Source organism: Bombus huntii, chromosome 9, assembly GCF_024542735.1.
Source record: "Bombus huntii isolate Logan2020A chromosome 9, iyBomHunt1.1, whole genome shotgun sequence".
NCBI lineage: Eukaryota > Metazoa > Arthropoda > Insecta > Hymenoptera > Apidae > Bombus > Bombus huntii.
Window position 1 is genome coordinate 5,321,216 of NC_066246.1, and position 18,430 is coordinate 5,339,645.

The 18,430-nt window shown below is 51.9% G+C and overlaps 2 protein-coding genes across 3 annotated transcripts in view; one reads left to right on the top strand and one right to left on the bottom strand.

The window, feature by feature from the left end:
• The window catches only part of LOC126869491 (protein Wnt-6-like), a 56,761-nt gene that overhangs the window by 6,906 nt on the left and 31,425 nt on the right, over positions 1-18,430 (top strand). The window lies entirely within an intron of this gene.
• On the bottom strand, positions 1,421-15,686 carry LOC126869494 (protein Wnt-10b). The gene is made up of 4 exons (XM_050626115.1): positions 10,972-15,686; positions 7,341-7,594; positions 3,229-3,512; positions 1,421-2,586 (listed from the first exon to the last, which is right to left on the bottom strand). The coding sequence occupies exons 1-4, from the start codon at positions 11,076-11,078 to the stop codon at positions 2,014-2,016; spliced, it is 1,218 nt and encodes a 405-aa protein (XP_050482072.1). The 5' UTR covers positions 11,079-15,686; the 3' UTR covers positions 1,421-2,013.

Sequence of the window (18,430 nt, forward strand, 5' to 3'; positions counted from 1 at the left end):
CTCTTGTTGCTTCTGGTTCCTTTCGAGGAAGTATTCGTAGTTTATCCTTTTGTCAATCAAGTGCATATTTTTCGATTTTCCCGTTGTTTTCACATTATCGACGAGCCTCGTCGAAAGATTCGTTCTCCATTTCGCCAATATCAGGGAGCAATAGATTAAATAAGATAATAAAAGGGAGAACGCTCGTTATCGCTGTCTACGGAGATTCGCTTTAGACAATCGTTGTTGTTTCGCACTCGGCAGTAGCAAACGTGCCGCGAATTACAAAGTGCAAGGGCACGAGAATAATTGTCAAGGTACAGGTATCTGCTGGCAAAAAATGTCGCGTCGTTCTCCCGCTTCTAATCTCGTTGGTTGAATCGATGCGCCTTGAAAAAGATCTGCCGAGGGTCGCGCGATAAATTAATGCGCTTTATCGTGGCTTCTTCAGGGTCGTCCTAGCTGACGTAGTTGTCAAAGGGAGCCGCGGTTAATGCGAGTACGTGTCATGCCACGGCGCGATGCAACGCGACGTGACGCATCTCCTTGCAAGGCTGTCGCGTGGGTTTCGTCGCGAGTGCAAACCGAACGCTAATTTCGATCAAACAGTTTCTCGAGATTTCTTTTTGGTCACGTAATTATCGAGGAAGTCGCGTTCCACGTTGTTCCCATCGTCTGTTCGCGTCGCAACGGAAGTTATCGATCGATCGAGAGGTTGTTTAAACTTATAACGACGAGTGCTTTGGATTATCGGCTATCGATGTTGAGGAGAGCAGCGACCCGCGTGAAATACGATTACGAAAGGCCTCGTCCGATTTCGGTGCTAATCTAATCGGAATCCTAGTCACTGTCATTGGGTATAGACTCGAGAACCTAATTTTCCATCGCTGAATTCCAGCTTTGTGCGATTCAGTTCGAGTGGGTGCTCGATATTCGCGACCGCGAAAGATAATTCGCGGCCGTTGTCGGCGTAAAGGCGAGGAGAGTGGCTCCCTTTGAATCTCGTGGCTGAAAACGAAAAAGCCGGAGCTACCGATACAATCACACGCGATTCGGGACGAATCGAAAACGAAAGTCGAGAGATAGACGATATCGAGAGAGCGTACGTCTGTGATGTTTCGCAACGTCGTTGAAACGGTCTTTTCGCTTTGCATGTAAGTGGGATTGGCACAGATTTTTCCAAGGTTTTAACACGGGACAATTTATCGTTCGTTCGATCGATGAAAAAGAAGGTCGAACGAATCTATCGGAGCAAAGAATAAAAGTATCGGAAAGGCTTCGGTCATCTGTAAATCAGTCCGAAAGGGTTACATTACGTTTTCGAACGATTTCTGTGCGAGGACCGGTGGGTAATCGGTCGGTTGTCGACGGTGCGATTTTCTCGCTGTCGAGTTGCGTTCGCAAGAAAGGAACAAATAGGTCGATTATCGGTCAAAGGAACTCTTTATTGTACGCGCATTATTAAATTGTATACAATCGCATCCATTCCAAATCTTACACACGCACATTGCTTCTTCTAATAATACTGTGACGGAGGTGTTACAGTTGCTGTGGATATTCAAATTATCTACTAATTAAATAGAGGCAACGTTATAAATAAATTATTGGCCCGCTTAATCTACCGATTAAATTACATTTTTCGCGCGATTAAGAACAATTATTCCGTTGTCTTTACCACCAACACTCCGACGTAATTCTTGGCGTTAAAGCGACGCGTCTCGATAGTATACTAAGCGTGAATAAAGTACAGTCACTGGATCGGTGTCGAATTGGTCTGTTACGGCTGATCTTCGTACCGCGGCCGTTCTGCATCGCGAGTCGCGTTTTTACGTTTGACTTGAAAGCGCGTCTCAAAAGCGAATCAACTCGTAAATTCGTTCTCTTCGGTGTCTGCTACAAAGAAACAGAGAGATTTTTAACGACGAGACAACGATCAAAGTTGTAATAAGATTGAATCCGGAATTGAATCCGTTGGTAGTTTGATCCGGTCCAAGCTTCGATCATCGATAGAGCAAGATAGATGCCAACGTTCGTTCACTTGCAAACGGTGATCCATTCCTCGACGGTACAGTTCTGACATTGCACGAAGCAACACCAGTGAAACTTGCATCTGCATTTTTCGACGCGTCGTTGTCTCACGACGTTGTAACCTCTGCCGCAACACAGGCTGCTGCATCCGTCTCCACCGGAACTGGTCTTGTTGCAGGTCCGACCCGCGGTGCCTGGGATGTCCGCGCTTGGATCCCTCTCGCAAAAGTTTGGAGACTTTTGGTAGTAAAATAGCTGCTTGGCTAGATCTCGCGGTCTTCTCTTACGTCCTGCTCCGTTTCCGCCGCCGCCGCCGCCGCCACCGCCGCCCGATCCTCCGCGATGTTTCCTCTGCCTCTGGCGATCCGGCCTCCTCCTTCGCGATCCTCTCACTCTGGTCAAAGAGGTCACGCTTCCCAAGTCGTTGCTCTGCGCGACTAATACGGCGTTTCGAAAGCGATCCTTGAGCGTTTTCCCGACTATTCGGAAGTCCGGCGCCACTTTCCAGCAGGTCTTGAGCTCGCAGGAACCAGACATACCGTGGCATTTACAGCGCACTTGCATATTGCTCGCCACCGCCTGAAATTTGACCGATTTCCGTGTCGTGATCGAATAATGGGGGGAAAGGGAGGAGGCAAAGTTCGACGAATTAAACGACAATCACGGGGACCGAAGGAAAAAAGGTATGTCGCGACTGTCGACGAACGGTTACGGAACGCGGTTCGGTGTAGCGAGTGCGCGCGGAATGGCCAAGAGTCGCATGAACAGCGGCTGAAGAGAAAGGGGGGCAATTTCTTTTAAACAAAGAGGTGTCGCGTACAAAACAGTTAATGAGTCTACGACTGGGTGGTCCAGCCCCGGGCTTCGTCTTAATAACGTCGAGGCGAGACCGAGCGTGGAGAGGTGCATAGTGGAGAGGAACGGACTGGGCTGTACTTCTACCCCTCCTCTCCACCCCTATTCATCGCTTTCTTTTTCCCTCTCTCGCTCTCCGCTTCGTTTTCTTTCTTTTCGCGTTGCTCTAGCACCAGCAGGCAAGAATCACCGTTAAAACGCGAAGAATCAGCGGAACCTGATGGAACGAACAAAAATACCGGGAGAAGAAGTATATTGTCACGGAATGAAATATTTATCGCGAGAGAGCAAGACTCCGGCAGAAGGAAGACGAATGACAGAGGACAGAGAGGGAGAATGAAAGGGAAGATTAATCAAACGGCTTACCAAGCGGCCAGCTTGATTGTTGTGGAGATTGACCATCGACTGTATATCCCCGGCCCTCTCGCGCGTATCTAGGAACTGTCTCGAGAACTCCATGCCGTAGTCGAGGTTGTGAGAGCAGCCGCCCCACTTCCATTGGGTGCCCCTGGCCTTGGCAGGCGGCTTACCCTTGTAGCTCGACGGGTCGCATCCGCAGGAGAGCAACCGTCCCATGCTGCACGCGCGGGCCACGCTGTGCGCCACCCCAGCTGCGGAAATTGCGAACGCGAACGCGGTTTCCCTGTAACCTGCAACCAACAATCTTTTTTCATTCGATGCTCCTTTTTGCGCGTCGGTAAAGTATCGACGCGATCACGGTTGTCATGGAAGATTAGGTCAACGCGATTAGGAATGATCGTTCGTGGCTTAAAGTCACGATCGATCATCCTTCTCCTAATGCGTACGTTCCTTCGATATCGAACGGTGGTTTTCGTGTACGATGGAAACGAAGGGGAACGCGATCGAGAGACACGCGGACCGGTTAGCAAATTGCCGCTTGTCCACGGTGACGCCGGTCTACGGACGGGAGTAATATACGCAACGCGACAGCGGCGATCACGTTCGTCGCTTCTACCGTGAGCAACGAGAACGCGAACCAGCGGGACACCGTGGAGCCGAGCTTCCGTAGAAGGAGCTTCGGTAGCGAGTTCGACGGATCGTTGGACGGATCGGCCGACAGACAGCCATCAGACGAAGTTCAGAGGTAGATTATTCAGCCGTCCGTCAAAACAAAGCGTGGCCATCAGCAGCGGCGGCCGGCGGGCATTCATTGACTGCATGTATAAACGATCTCACGCTGGGGTTCCTGAAGACGCAATGCCAAACTCTGACTGCGATCACCTCGCCTTCCACTCCAACTCTCGATGTTTTACGCTAATTTTACGCCCGTCTTTTGACCCTCGTTCGATCTCATTGCAAAGTCGAACGATTTTCGATCGTTCTCTTTGGCTTCGTTGGCGCACACGCTCGACCATCCACGAGATCGAACGGAATCGAGCAAAGTCGAAGCTCGACCACAGAGGAAAGGACCCTGAAGGTGGATTTCGATCGATGCTTGCAGGTAGAATTTGGAAATTCGTCCATCGACGAATAAAAGGTTTAGGTTGGGCCAGTTCGATAAGTAATGCGACGTTAAACGCACTTTTTCTTCGCTGCCTCCAAGGCCTCTCGTCTCCGAAGCGTCGCTGGAGTCGGATTGACGGATGGCCGATCGTCAAACCGCAATGGTGGCTGTCAACTTACAAACGATACGACACACGACTGCCGGTGGGTATGGAATACGCGGTCGAAACTGTCCCTTTCTCCTCGACTGTTCGACAATGCCCACACATTACTCTACCCCACCTCTCAGGCCCAGAAAGAGCTACTCCAATCCGCGAATACCGGGCGGTATTTGCAGTATTCATGAGAACGAGATACCGGGGAGACGCGCTAAAGGCACATTCGAAAGGATTTGTGGTATTCGTTCTCGACACCCGATGAGCCACTGCGCTGTCGTTACGTCGTCCCCCTTCGACAAGCTGCCCTTTTGTCCGTTCCGTTTCGAGACCAGGTTCCGAACGCGACTCGCGTCAAGGCCCGGCCAACAAACTGCGCGTCCAGTTCCACGCGATTTTCAACGGTTCTCTCTAATTTCTCCTGCATCGCGTCGTATCGGATCGCGTCGCGTCCACGAGCGATCGTTTCATCGGGACCATCGTACGAGTCGAGAAACTTTGCGTCGTGATTTCGTCCGACGTTCTCCGAATGTCTCCTTTTACCTCGAAAGATGTTGCGGCGCGGCGCGGCATCGTCTTCGAACGACGGATTCGTGGACGGACCGATCGACCGACAGGACGGATCCGTTTCGGTGAACGAGATCGGACAGCCGGTGCTCGATTACGTCGCCCTTCGTCGACCGTACGAAACCTGGCGACGTTAAAGAGTCGACACCGAGGCAAAGTATCGAGCATACGACGCGACGAGCAGACTTTCTTCCAGATCGTTGTTCCGATAGAAACGTTGACGACGAAGAACGATCGAGGGGCCCCCGGTCGAATTCTGCCGCAGCGGCGGATATCACGTTCTCCGTTTCGAAGGATGATAACCTTCTTCGTTCGGCGAGGACCGGCTTTCCAGTCGAAAGAGAACGAAAACAGCTCTTTATATGGACTCACGGTGGGAGGGGTGGTTGAAAGCTTGCGCTTTATACGGCTATTGGCAGCAACTGTTTTATAATGCAGATAACTGTTGGAGGGCTGCAGCTACTGTAACTGCCGTTGCTGTTGCTTCTGCTTGTGCTGTTCGGTGGTAAGAGGAGCACAGGGGACTCGTAATAAATCCTCCACGGGGAGTTGTACGTCTCTTGTGTCGGACAGTGGAGAAGCCGAGGTGGAAGGAAGAAGAGAACGAGGCTGAGGTGCACAACAGAGGGCCACGCTGCCTCTTTACTCTTCGGCTCTTGACGCAGGCACGCGGTGACGGATGGCGCACAGGCCTTACCCTGCTACCCTGTGTCAAGCCCAAATCACTGTTTAGATAACTCAATAGATAGCGTAGCGGGTACGCGCACTCGGTAATGTTTACGGGAGCGTGTGCCTTCTTCTTCGTCGCGTCGTTTCGACTTTAACGCTTGTCTTAACCCTTCTGTTACCAACTCTCGACTCGTATTCTTTTGACCTTAATATCAACGATCCGTAGCTTTTTATACTCGATTATGCCGGAGGCAGGCGAGACTTTACGTTTTCGCTATAGCCATCCGAGCCGTAAAAATTTGTCAAATGTCTCGGTTGGAGAAACAAAATTTCGTCGAAGAGATTGACAAAATTTAGACCTCGTTTCGAGACGATCTTGCCGTATTTCGGATTGTAAATAGCGTTGCTGTTTCTGGCGAGCAAGCGAACGGTGCGTAGCGCGCCTTGTGTGGGCCTGTGGGTCAGAAGAAGGCCTCTGGGACGGAAGAAGAGAAAGAAGAGGACCGTTTCGTGTACATTTCATAATACATTAAGTCGTTTTGCCGGGGTTTAACGAATACGTGGCAAAAGTGAGACGTGCCGAAGGACAGGACGAGAGAGAGAGGAGGCGAAGAGAGAGGCAACGGGGCGAGCTGGAGTCGAGAGGATGAAAGAAGAAGCAACGAGAGGACCGTGTCCGAGAGATTTAACGACGCGCGTTCTCTTCGAGATACGTAGCCAGCACGAATTTGACACGGTGGATTTCTCGAACGACCGCGGACCCTCACCTGGCCACCGATGTCGTTTCTTAAAAAGCTGGAACCGTTGGTAATGGCGAAGTACGGGCCGTTTCTCGGAAGCTGCTGCCCTCTGACTTCGAAGTCGAACTCGAACGACGATCGACCTCCTTCGGTCTTTCCTCGAAAATTGGCCCGCAAGCCGACCAACGATCGGAAGAGCACTTGCTTCGCGTCGACTTTCTTTCGTCGAAACTTTGAAATTTGGAGAACGAGCGCGAGTCAACGCGCGTCTCGAGTCGTCGCGTCGTTTGAAATAACTCCGGAAAAAGTTGTGGAATCGACACCTTTTGTTGACCGGTGAGCAAAAAAAGGTGTACCGATCCACGGAGACAGATAACGAGAAGACAGACGTGGCGGGCACCGAGATCGTGGCTGCGGACGATCTTAAGCTTTCAGGTCAGGTGCGCTCGATGTCGCGCTCTCGCGCACTCGTCCGACACGATATATGTTTCCTCTTTCGACGCACGTACGCGCCACGACGAATTTATATGTCACACTGGAATAGGACAGTCGAGGGGCAATCTCTTTTCTTCTCGTCTCGGCCGGTCTCTTCTCCTGCTCCCGCTTGTGGATTTGGGACAGGTTCTCGGAGCTGGTCGCAACCAAGGCACACACATCGTATTCTGATTTAAGGAAGCATGTCCGTCTCTCGCCTACGCCGGTTCGTCGACGTCAACGACGTCGTAAAAGATTTCACCTTTTCCCCGGTTTCCGAGGCTCGATCCGCTCCGAGTAAGAGAGACCGTGCTTCACCTATGTTCGCGGCCATTTAAACTTTTTTAGGTCGTGCGACGTTTCGTCGTTGTGTATGACGCGCGCGCTCGCGATCCCGCTTCTCTCTTACCTCTCTGAAAGAGTACGCTGCTCTGCTGTGTTCGGATTCTAGGCGTCAGGGTCGAACAGTTCCACCTATGCCACATGAACTGATGCTGACACTCGTCTATCGCCATTTGCAGCCCTTTGATCGCAGCCACCGTCACGTCCGGATTTCTGTTGCATAGCTCGCGTTGCTCCTTCGTCACTCCTGGAATACCGTTGCAGACGACGGCATCGCCGCTCACCCAATCGTCTACGGAGTTGCTCATTAAGCAGGTTGCGCTGCAAATCAAACGTAAATTTACCAATTAAATTCGAATTCGCGCGGAGATGGTCGGTTTTTCGTGAATGCGGTCGCGCACGATCCTTTGAGTGATTCTGCTTCCAGGGAATTTAGCCGAAGGCATTCCTCGTACTTATGGCACGCCGCAATCTTCTTTCGATCCCTCGTTTCGCTCTCTGCAACTGTGTTACCACGTGTTCACCTCTGTTATCGAATTGCCGATCGTGAACGCGGCTGCTTTTGGATTCATCGTTGATTAATCGAACTCTGCCTTTAAGTAGCCCAAACGTAAAATTATTCTACAACCGCTTTGCGCCGATATCCTTTCGGACCGAGTTCGTTGCACCGCGCTCGCGCTTTAATACGTACTCGCGTGCATCTAGCACTCGTCGTCTGCTTTCCATTAGACAATTTTACGAGGCCGGGGTCAAAGATGCAGATAGCTCTCAAAGAACCAGCCGAATATCTGCTCGTCTTTTTCATGGTTCGTATCCCTACCTCGTATCGGTCGTTTCGGTTGCTACCCTTTTTCCAGCCCCCATTCGTTCTGTGTCCTTTCGCATCGTCGCGATAACGCCATTCGTATCTCGGAAGAAGAGCTCTTAAAGCCTTATCTTAAGCGTTAGCTTCTATCTAGCGGTGTTTGGCGTTACCAAATACCCGATGTTAATTAATTTCCACGTGAAATGCGACCAAATGGAAAGTATCGCGAGTACTTTTGAACGTACAAAGTCGATGGAGAAAGGCGCGACGTTTCGTCGAATGTTCGTTCGACGAGGAACGAGGACGGTAACGCGTCCCGTTGCAGCGACGGAAGAAGAGATTTAGCTGTACGTCGTGGAGTCGGTTTATTCGTTGGTGACCGGTCGATGTGGTCAATTTTTTTGCGGAGGGATTTTCGGCGTCTTTCGGAGTCTGGAAGGATGTCACGGACGGGTGCAAGATTCTCGGTGGGTCGGTTATCTGCGGGTACAAATTAGTCGACGAGCTTCTCCTAAAGTAAAAGCTGTGTATAGCACCCGCGCGAACGTGGAAAAGAGAGAAAAGAGACGTATAAAGGGATCTCGGAGGACAAAAGAAAAAGGAAGAACGTATCCAGAGGATGCGGACGATGCGGCGAAGGTGGTGGCTGTGGTGGTGGTGTGTTGTCGGTGGCGAGGAGAAGGTCCTGGCAGCTCGGTTTCTACGTAGTGTGGGAAAGGACGGTGGAGGAAGACCGAGATTTTAGGGTCGCAGAGGTTATTGAGGGCTCCCATTACCGATACACCGTTGCATCGCTGTTATCTTTCGCGCTATTGATGATCTACCGAAAGCAGATTAATGATCTTTACTTCTCGAAACAAATTACCAAAGACATCGCGTACCTGTGCCAGTCTGACCGAGTCCAGGGATTCCTCCCGTTACCTTTCCTCTCCATTACTCCTTTGTTGTTTCTCATTTTTACCCTTCCTCTTTTTCGCCCGTGTCGTCGCACGGGAAAACAAATAGGACTTTGGACTTTTATCTTTCGGCTCGCACCGTACGTATCGTACGTATGGTAGGCGCGTACGTATCGAGGAAATATGTAATAAGGGGGAGAGAGAGGCTGATCTCCCTCGGTTCATATCTTCGGATCGTGTTCTCCGAACTCGTGGGAAATCGTCGAGCAAATCAAAGGTCGAAGACGCGAGAGCGCGTCCTGCATTTTTGCAATGATCCAAGGGGTCGCCGAAGAATCCAAGATGGCGTCGGTGATGCACGTGTTTTATTTAACTTGTTTGCAAGGAAACGGACGAGAGAAAGAGCGAGAGGGGCATGGAGAGAGAATCACGGAACGGAATTTCGCGTTTAATGGAGGTATACCCGCGGAGAGAGAACTCGTTACGAGTGACTCGCGAGAATTCCTGCGGCAGATATCGAATCGCTTTGCTTGTCTTATTTTCGCGCGAAGCGAATGGGTCGCCTCCACCGGTTGGTCGTATCGCGTCCCGATGTTTTCGGTCGATCGCCGGTTCGGAAGCCGCGTCGAAGCGACATCGGTGAAAGACGGCGAAAGTGCGTCGAGAGGATGCAGACTGAACGGACGAAAGGGACGAGGGGAGACGTATTCTATACGGTGTCGAGGGAAATTGGTGTAACAGCGACTGAGTGTTAAGCGGCCGTGTCGCGCAAACTGGTTTATCGGGCATTACATCACGGGAATTATTCGCGATGCCGTAATTCAATGCCGTTCCGTAAATACGTCGAAGCGCACGCGTACCTATATCTACGCGCGTGCATGCGAGCAGCGTGTCGGTGCACGTACGGCCTTGTTCCCGGATGCTGTTTGTAATTATTTACGAGAAGCCGCGTGGGCACGAAGGAGAGTACGCCGGACGCTTCGTAGTGGTCGGACCGCGCCGTACCTACGCCTGTAGGCACTTCTATCTCAAAGACACAACATTGTCACAGATAGTGGAGAATGTTTGTCGTTTCGTGTACCGAGGACAAGAGCGAATCGTATTCTTGGAAGTAACCGGCGAAGGAATTTATCGCGATTCCTGGAACTATCCTCCGCGTTTAACTCCGCGTTCCGGAAAATGGCCGATTTCCTCCGCTGTTCGTTTAAAGGATGTTGGTCACGCGAAACGAACCGACCACCGAGCGCCCCTTTGGCCAAAGAAAGATTCGATTAGAGCGTGCAAGGCGTTCGACACAGTGCCAGCCAGTATCGAAGAGGTATAATGAAGATCGCAGCGGGATCGTTCGTTGTTCGTGGCACGGAGCTGCTTGAAAGGGCCTATTTGCACTCCGTCATTGTACTCTGCTCCGAACTGTCGATGCGACCGCCGTCGAGACGAAGCGTCTCTATTGACAGATTTTTTCTGTAAGAGATGGAATGAGAAGAGGAGCGGAGAGAACGAGCAGGAGGATGAAATCGGAGTCGCGTTGTCACCGGGTTTGTCGATTCTTACCAACCGATTGTACGCGACCGTCTCGAATTATCGTCTCCTTTATCCCTCCGTTCTTTTTTCCTTCTCTTCGACGTCTCGTAGCACTTACTTTTGTCGTTTCACACCTCTTTTGTTCTCAAAGTAAATACGATTCACAGCGATGACTCTATCGTGTATCACGTAGGAGAGGTAAGGGCAGCGGGCGAGTTTCGCGAGATCAAAGACAGATTCGCATCTGTGTTCAACGTCCAATTTATCTTGCTGCGGTATGCGGTATACGATGACCGTGGCCCGGTCTAAAATAAATAAATATTCTCGATCGAAGCTGAAACCTCGACGGGACGATACAAGATATCGAACGGAAATGATCTTGTTCGCGAGTCGAACACGCGGTACGATGATTATAATAACAAATCAAGCAGGATAAGATAAAGGGGACGAATTTCGGCGCAGGCTTCACTTACCGACGATTCTCGAAGAGAATCAGCAACAGGGCAATGGTGGGTCCGATTCTAATGGCGATCCTAGACGGTGGTCCTTCGTAGACGCGTCCTGATCGAGAAGGAGGCATCCTGTCATCGCCCCGAGGACGTCTCTTATTCTTTGCGCGGTTTGCCCACTTTAAAAGAGTCGAGTGCGACCCCTCGTCCAAGGCTGCACACCCCTAGCACCCGAACGGAAGAACCCCTCGCTCGAGAGACGACGATGCCGTCTCTCTTTCTTTCTTTTCCTCTGTTTCTGTACGGTTTTTTTTTTCGAATCCCTCTCCTACTCTTCGTCTCCCGTCTCTGGCGCGGTGCCTGTGATCAGCAGCCTGGCACGCGTCGAGGACTCCTCCTCGCCCCGGGCACCGGCGCTTCTGCTTTGACGTTCCGTACGATTCGAGAGCTTCCAGCTTCGCCGCTTCGAGGGGTCGCTCCGAAAACTACCCCGGGACAATATCCTCGATGACGATCGAACGGTTCGTCGACCGACCACCGTAGATTTTCACCCCGTTCTCTTCGTCCTTTCTTTTCCTTCTCCTCTCTTTCCCGTTCCTTGGTTTCTCCGCTACCGGAAGTAGTTTTCGCTGATTCTCGAGGTACGATAGTCGATCACCTTTGGTCTACGAACGTCGTTGCTTCTTCTTTCTTGTCTTTGGAGAAAAAATACTGTTGGTATCGATCGAAACACGAAAATACCTTGTCTGTTTCGTCTTCCGAGTCGCTTCGACGAGTTCTCGTTCTCGTACTTCACTGACACTGCTGTTGCGATCGTCGCGAACGTGGCACCGATACGTCGTCGAGATTAAACATGTTAGCGTAACTCCCTTTTCCGCGATCGATCTAGCCCCGTGGATATTTCACATCCCACGAAACGAGAGGACACTTCCGGATCCGAAGGAAGAACGACGAAGAACCGTTTATCCTCGGCCGACGACGAAAACGCCCGTCGCGACACCCTTGTTCGCCGCGCTCGCTCTCACGTATCGTGGCATCCTGTCAGTGATGCTCGCACCCTCCACAACGTCGAGTACTAGTTCTGTTATGCGGATCCGCGTTTCTTCGAGATATTGTGTCTGATTTCTCGATTCGGGCTCGGTGTTGTCGAGGCGTGGACCGGACGCGCAAACGTGCCGAAGAAAAAGAAGAAGACCGACGGCGGTTCGGTACTTCCGGTGTGTGCGCGCGTTCACGGCGAAGTGTCAAGCTCAAATAAAAGAAAAGTCGCCCTCCGGGATCTCTTTCTCCTCCCACGCACACATCCCCCTCCTTCGGCTTGCTTTCCTCTTCCACCGTTGGTCTGGTTCGTTCTCTCTTTCTCTTACTCGCGCGCGTACCACCGTGGCTATCGTTTCGTCCGTGTAAACAGTCGAATAGCAAACTTCCCGTGGTCGCGTTATGCGGCGGCGGCGACGACGACGACGACGATGATGACAACGATGACAACGATGACAACGACGACGATGACAACGATGGCAACGACGACGACGACGACGACCGAGCGCGCGCGTGTCGTCCAACGATCGGCCGTCGCGTTGGTATGTTCCGAGGCGAAGGAACGTTGCTTCGACGACGGTGTCGCTTGGAATCGGAGAAACGGTCACCGGCGCGCGGATTAACGCGGAAAAGAGTGGCGAGGTCGAGAGGAGCCGAGAAAAAGAGAAACGAGAAGGGGTGGAAAGAACGGAAGGACGTGGTATGCGATAAAAAGGAAGTGGAAAAAAAGAAACGTGGGGTCCGCGCGAACACGGCGAAGAAGGAGAGGAAGGGAAGAAGAGCGTCGATGGAAAGGAGTAACGAAGGGTGAAACCTTGGAGATCGAAGAGAGGGAGAAGGGCTGCTCGATAAACCGAGACCGGACCGCGATAGCGAGCGCGATGGCCGAAGATTCGCGAGAAAGAGACCACGCAGGACCACGCACTTTCGTTGTCCCTGTGTTCCTGCGTTCGTTATCCCGACACGCTACTGCGAGCCAAAGAAGAGATGGACAGAATCTGATGATTCCACCTCCGTTCAAGCCCGACGAGGAGCTGTCAGGGAGATCGGTCTGTCTATGATGAACTCGGTGCGCAGTGCGCGGCTACGGGGGCCCTCCTCGCCCTCCCATAGGGAGAGAAAGGAGAGATAGGGAGCGGTAGGCACGAAGAAACCAACTACCCCCCCACCATAACCACCACCATCTAGACACGACCACCACTACCGTCGGCCACCACCCTGAGATTCAAACCGAGAGACGAGGACGCACGATCGCAAGTGAAACTACCAACGGAGATGGAAAGACGCGCGAGACCGAGGGACCGACATCGACAGAGACGAACCGAGACGGAGCGCAGAACGAACCAGAGATGGACGGAGAACCTGAGAAAGAAATAGAATGAGATGGTCAAACGGAGGAGAGCCCGTAGGCTGCTTCTGCATCTCCCTCTCTTTCCTCCCACTTTCGACCATCCTTTTCCCTCCGATTCTCTTTACGTCTCTCTTCTCTCTTCGTTCCTCTTCCTCCCACTGCCCTCTCTCTTGCCCTCTTTCCCTCTTTCTCGAACGATTGCCTGAAAACGCCTCTTCGCGGACCAACAGGTATTTCGCGTCGACGATCCGATTGTTTTACACCTTGCCACTTCCTCTCTTTCTCACACCGCCGCCACATCCGTGAAACGTCGTTGGTTCGCGAAATCGATCGTTAAAGTCGTTCCTTCGCGATGATGATTCACAACCGTGTCCGCTGCGACGATTCATCTGCGAACGTTCGTTGGGAATTACGCGCGCTCCAACGACCGAACGCCACACTTCTGTTCCTCCTTTGCCAAGAGGAAGGAAGAAGAAGGAGAAAGAGCGGAAGACAGGACGGAAGGAAGGAAGGAAGGAAGGAAGGAAGGAAAGAAGAAAGGGAGGTTGCCCTTGATCACGTGGCAGGAAAAGTAGGAGGAGCGAACTTCCCCTACCTGGCATCCCTTGGAGGATGCTCAATCGGCATAATTGAGGTTTATCTCGTTCCCCGACTCCGCTTTCCGCCTACTCAACCCTGCCGTTTGTTTCCCTCCCGTTCTTCGCTCGTTTCCGTGCAATTTTGTTACGCGCGCGCACATTCCGCTGAATCGCGCGCTGGGGTTGCGCCGTTCCTTCGTCGCTAAAATACTTCTAGTTACTTCCTCGACGGAAGCGAAATCCGCTCGTGCATCGTCCGTGCACCCCGTATCCAAATGAAAGGGAATCGACGACGCGCGGACTCCTACGTTTCACCTACTTTTACCGGCTCGGCTGGCCATCGCGTCTCTTCTTCGCTCGCAGGCAATCGTTCGCAGCCAATTAGCCAGGCTTTCGATAGAACGGTCGACGAACGAACATTCGTCTCGGTTTCGCGATTACAAGGGATGAAGTGAGGGAACTCTCGACTCCCCCTTGGATCCACGTTTCCGTTCCCCTCCGTTCCACCTTTGACCAGTCCTTTGTCCTTTTTCCTCTATCGTTCCTTCGGTTCGATCGTGTCGGTCGAAGAGCCGATTTCACGGACGTGGTCGCTGAGCTGGCAATTAGTCGCAACGACCCCGTTCACGTTGCTCCGGCATAGTTACCCCAACGTGCCACGTGGTCGAAGATCAAACGACATCCTGAATCAAAGCGTACTCGGTCGGGGTCTCCAGAGGATCGCCAGAAACGCGGATCGAAACGCATGGAACTCGTTTGACGATGCTCGTGCCGCGATTTACCTCTGTCTAATTAGAATTCATGTTCGTCCGCGATAAACGGGAACGCGCCGCTTCGCGATCGAACGAGAAACGAGAAACGTCGGCGAGCGCGAACCTCTCTAACTATCGTATCGGTTTTCCTGTTTTATCTCGTACGGTACTCTGCCGTTTGTCCGCTCGTCATTCGTCCGCCTAAGAAGATAACGGTGATTCAACGAAACTCGCGCGATTCCACGCGCCACGATAGTCTTTAGTCGTAGCGAGTCGTAGCGATCGGAGGTCGAACGAGACGTCCGATCATGCGGGAATCGGAATCGTAGTCGAGGGAAAAGGAAAGTCCGTCTCGAATGCCTCGTTCGCTCGGGGGCAGCTCGACGTTCTCCGAGTAAATGAATTTCGTAGTCGTGCAGTCGCGTACTTCTTGGCGAGCGATATCGTTAAAAAGTGTTTGTCGGGGCACGCGGGCCGATGCGCGATCCGATTTTTGTTGTTCTTGCACGCAAGAGCCAACGACCACGTTCCATTCGTTTGGTAGTGGACGCTCATTGCCGAGCCAGGTACCTCACTGCGATAAGATCGTTCGTGCTTCCAGAGGAGTTTCTCCTCCTTCTCCGTTCCTCCGCTTTCGCCGACTTCTCTCTTTCTTCTTGAATCGTTCTCCCTCTCCTTTTCAACGTGTACCCTCTGTCATCCTATCTGGGTGCATTACTTATCGGACTATCGAGTGTCCTGACCATGATCTTGGCACGCGAGCGGCGATACCATCGAACCACTCGATCATCCTATCGCCGTGCAATGCGCCCTGGTGCACTGCTGCTCGGAAGCCTAATTGGCCGGCGTTCAAAAAGGGGTACAAACCCTCTCTCACTTTCTCTCTCTGCCCCGCGTTCTTCCTTCCTCTTTCTTTTTCTTCTGTTTTTTCTCCCTATTTAACTTGGCTCTCTCGTTGCTCCGCTTTGCGCAAGAACGCGTCTATTTATGAGTTTCGTCGTATTTGATCTCACGTACGTTGGGTACTACGATTCGAGCGTAACGTTGGCGGAAAGAACACTACCGTCTGGTCGAGCGTCGTTCGCGTGTCACGCTCTCGCTCGTGTCAGCCCCTTGGAGGTATGAAAATCCCGATAAACGAATTATCTGTCACCGCGAAGGGTATCACGTACTTATCTCGCTTTCTTTCTCAACAGTCTCGCGCGTCTAGTTCCACTGGTCGACCTCCTCTCTACTGTAATTAGTTTCCCCCCTTTCGACCGATTTTACAAACGCGGTCCGGCTGATTCGTCAGAGACGCGTTTCGCTTCGCTTTTCGTGCCAGAAAAACGATCACGTTTCGAGCGTGATAATCGATCGATTCCCGCACGGCGTGTCACGACTCGTTTCCACGAGACGAGACGAGGTCCAGGTTTTTTTCGATTCTCGATTGATTGAGACGTCGATCGGTTAACCGAGCGAGAAATCCCTAACGAGAAGCGCGGAGAAAGCCGCGCGACTTATCGTTTTGCCATCACGAGCCGACGATCGCGCCAACTATAAACGGCGCGTTCATTGTTCGCTATGGATCGGTTCGAAACGAGAGCGTAGCCGGACCCGATTAAAAGATACGCCGTGTCGGCGCGAGAGAAGCCTAGCAATTCCAGCGATCCGCTCACCATGGAAACGGTGGAAGCTGTGGGAGCCGAGACAGAGAACTGTCCGGAATGTTTTAATAATATGCATTCCTGCCGGGTGAACGCCGAAAGCTTCTCGGGGGTTGCATTGTACCCTTCGCAGCCTGCTTTACAATAACTATGATATAATTAACCAGCTATTTTTCTCGGCCGAAAGAATGCGTGTTTGTCGAACAACCACGACAATGATTCGAGCGTAGGTTTGTAAAGGTAACGCGATACATTTATGGAAGCGATATTAAAAAGGGAAGAAGAATAAGAAGAGGGAGAGACAGAGAAAGAGAGGAAAAGGGAGAGAGAGAGAGAGAGAGAGAGTGAGAGTGAGAGAGAGAGAAGGCAGGTCGAAAAGGAACACGGTAGAAGGAAAGTCGAACTCGTCTGAACGTCCTACTTCCTATTGCGTTTAAGGACGAACATTGTGCGCTTTGACGAACGCATCCGAGGACGAATTTACTGGATGCTCGACCGGCCCCGTCATTAAGTATTATGTCGTAGAACGGTGCGTCAAGTGAGCGCAACACCCACGTTCCATAGAAGAAAGAAGAGAGAAAGGTGCGTGCACGTCGTCGTTACGCCCCCATCCTTTTAACGAGCTCGTTGCCTTGTTCTTTGCGATTATTTCGGTACGGAGCGTACCGTGGAGGAACGCGTACGATGAAAAGGTACGTCCGCAGTGATGCGGGGAACCGACCGGAAAAGAATCGAAGAGGTGTTCCCGGGGAGAGCGAAGCGGCGCGGCGCGTCCACCGTCCCGGGAACGAACGATTTCGTTCGATCGCGACTCCTCGTTTGACCCAGATTCCCGCGCTACTCCATTCGCTGTTGTGGATCGTGGACTCGAGAACCGGTAGGAATGGGTTTCGCGATCACGATCTCGGACGAAGGCGCGCAAAACGGCCGACGTGAAAGGGCAGCCCATTCATTCGAGTACGAAACACGTCGTTGAACGGCTGTCGATCGAGAGACGTTTTTCTTTCTTCGGAAACGATGCGTGCCGAACAGGGACGGGTGGATCGTCCAGCCCCCGAAGAAAGGATCTTCCCGGTATTTTTCGCTGGCGCGATTTCGAAGCTATTGCAGGATGAGCAGCAGCGCTGGTCAAAAAGATATCCGTTTCAAAATGGTAACGCTCGATCGCACGATCGACCAAGAGATACCGAACGCGGATGATCGGCTATCGTTTCTGTTAAAAGCCACTTGTTGAAGTGCGTTCGGGCATGATCGATTTGCCGGCTAAAAGTAGCTCCCGGATAATCTGCTTTCGAGGATCATAGGCGTTCCAACTGTTTATTATTCGCCAGTACGAGCCTGTGCTTGCTCGCATCTCGCTGAAAAACTCGAAAAGAACTCGTTTGTTCCCTGTGCTCTCGTGCGTATCCAGACGCACGCATCTGTAAAATGTCCCGACACTTCAAAGAAGTTTTACCCAAGCAGCAACTAGAAAATACGGCAACTATCGGCTTCGGTTTTCCAACCTTTCGCAAAACGTTGCCCGGTGTTGCTTCTTTTGCACCGGCTCGTCTCGCGGACAATGCCGCTTTCGATACGGAACAGAGTACTTCGTTGTTGCCGGGTACGTCCAGAGGCCGATACGCGTCGATTCAGCGTAATGACTTAAGAGGATAAGAGGATCTCGATGAGAAGAGATCGCTTCCGAGTTTCCCATTGTTCTCGTCGTTTGTATCTCGGCCTGGACGCGCGTAACGAGCTACGTTCCACTCGATGGATGTTTTTCGCACAAAGCGATCCTCGATTATCGACGAACGCGAAGGAATTTTCAAAGTGGCCGATAAACGACAGCGTGTGCGAAGAAAGGCGGTGGCTCGGACGAGGTTCGAGCATTTCAGCGGAGGTAGACGGAGGGATAGGAAATGGCGTAGCTGAAAATAAGGAGCATCCACGGATGAGGAATGGTAGCCAGAGTGATCGAGGGAAGGCCAGAGAGGCGATGGGCCACCATGCTCGCCTATTATGGCAAAGGAGCCATGGGGATTCGAAGAGTGGCCCTCGACCAACGGCAATTCGAATAAATAAAGAGGGAAAATAAGATATATGCGCGTGGGTGTGGCGGCAGGCGGGACCCAGGCT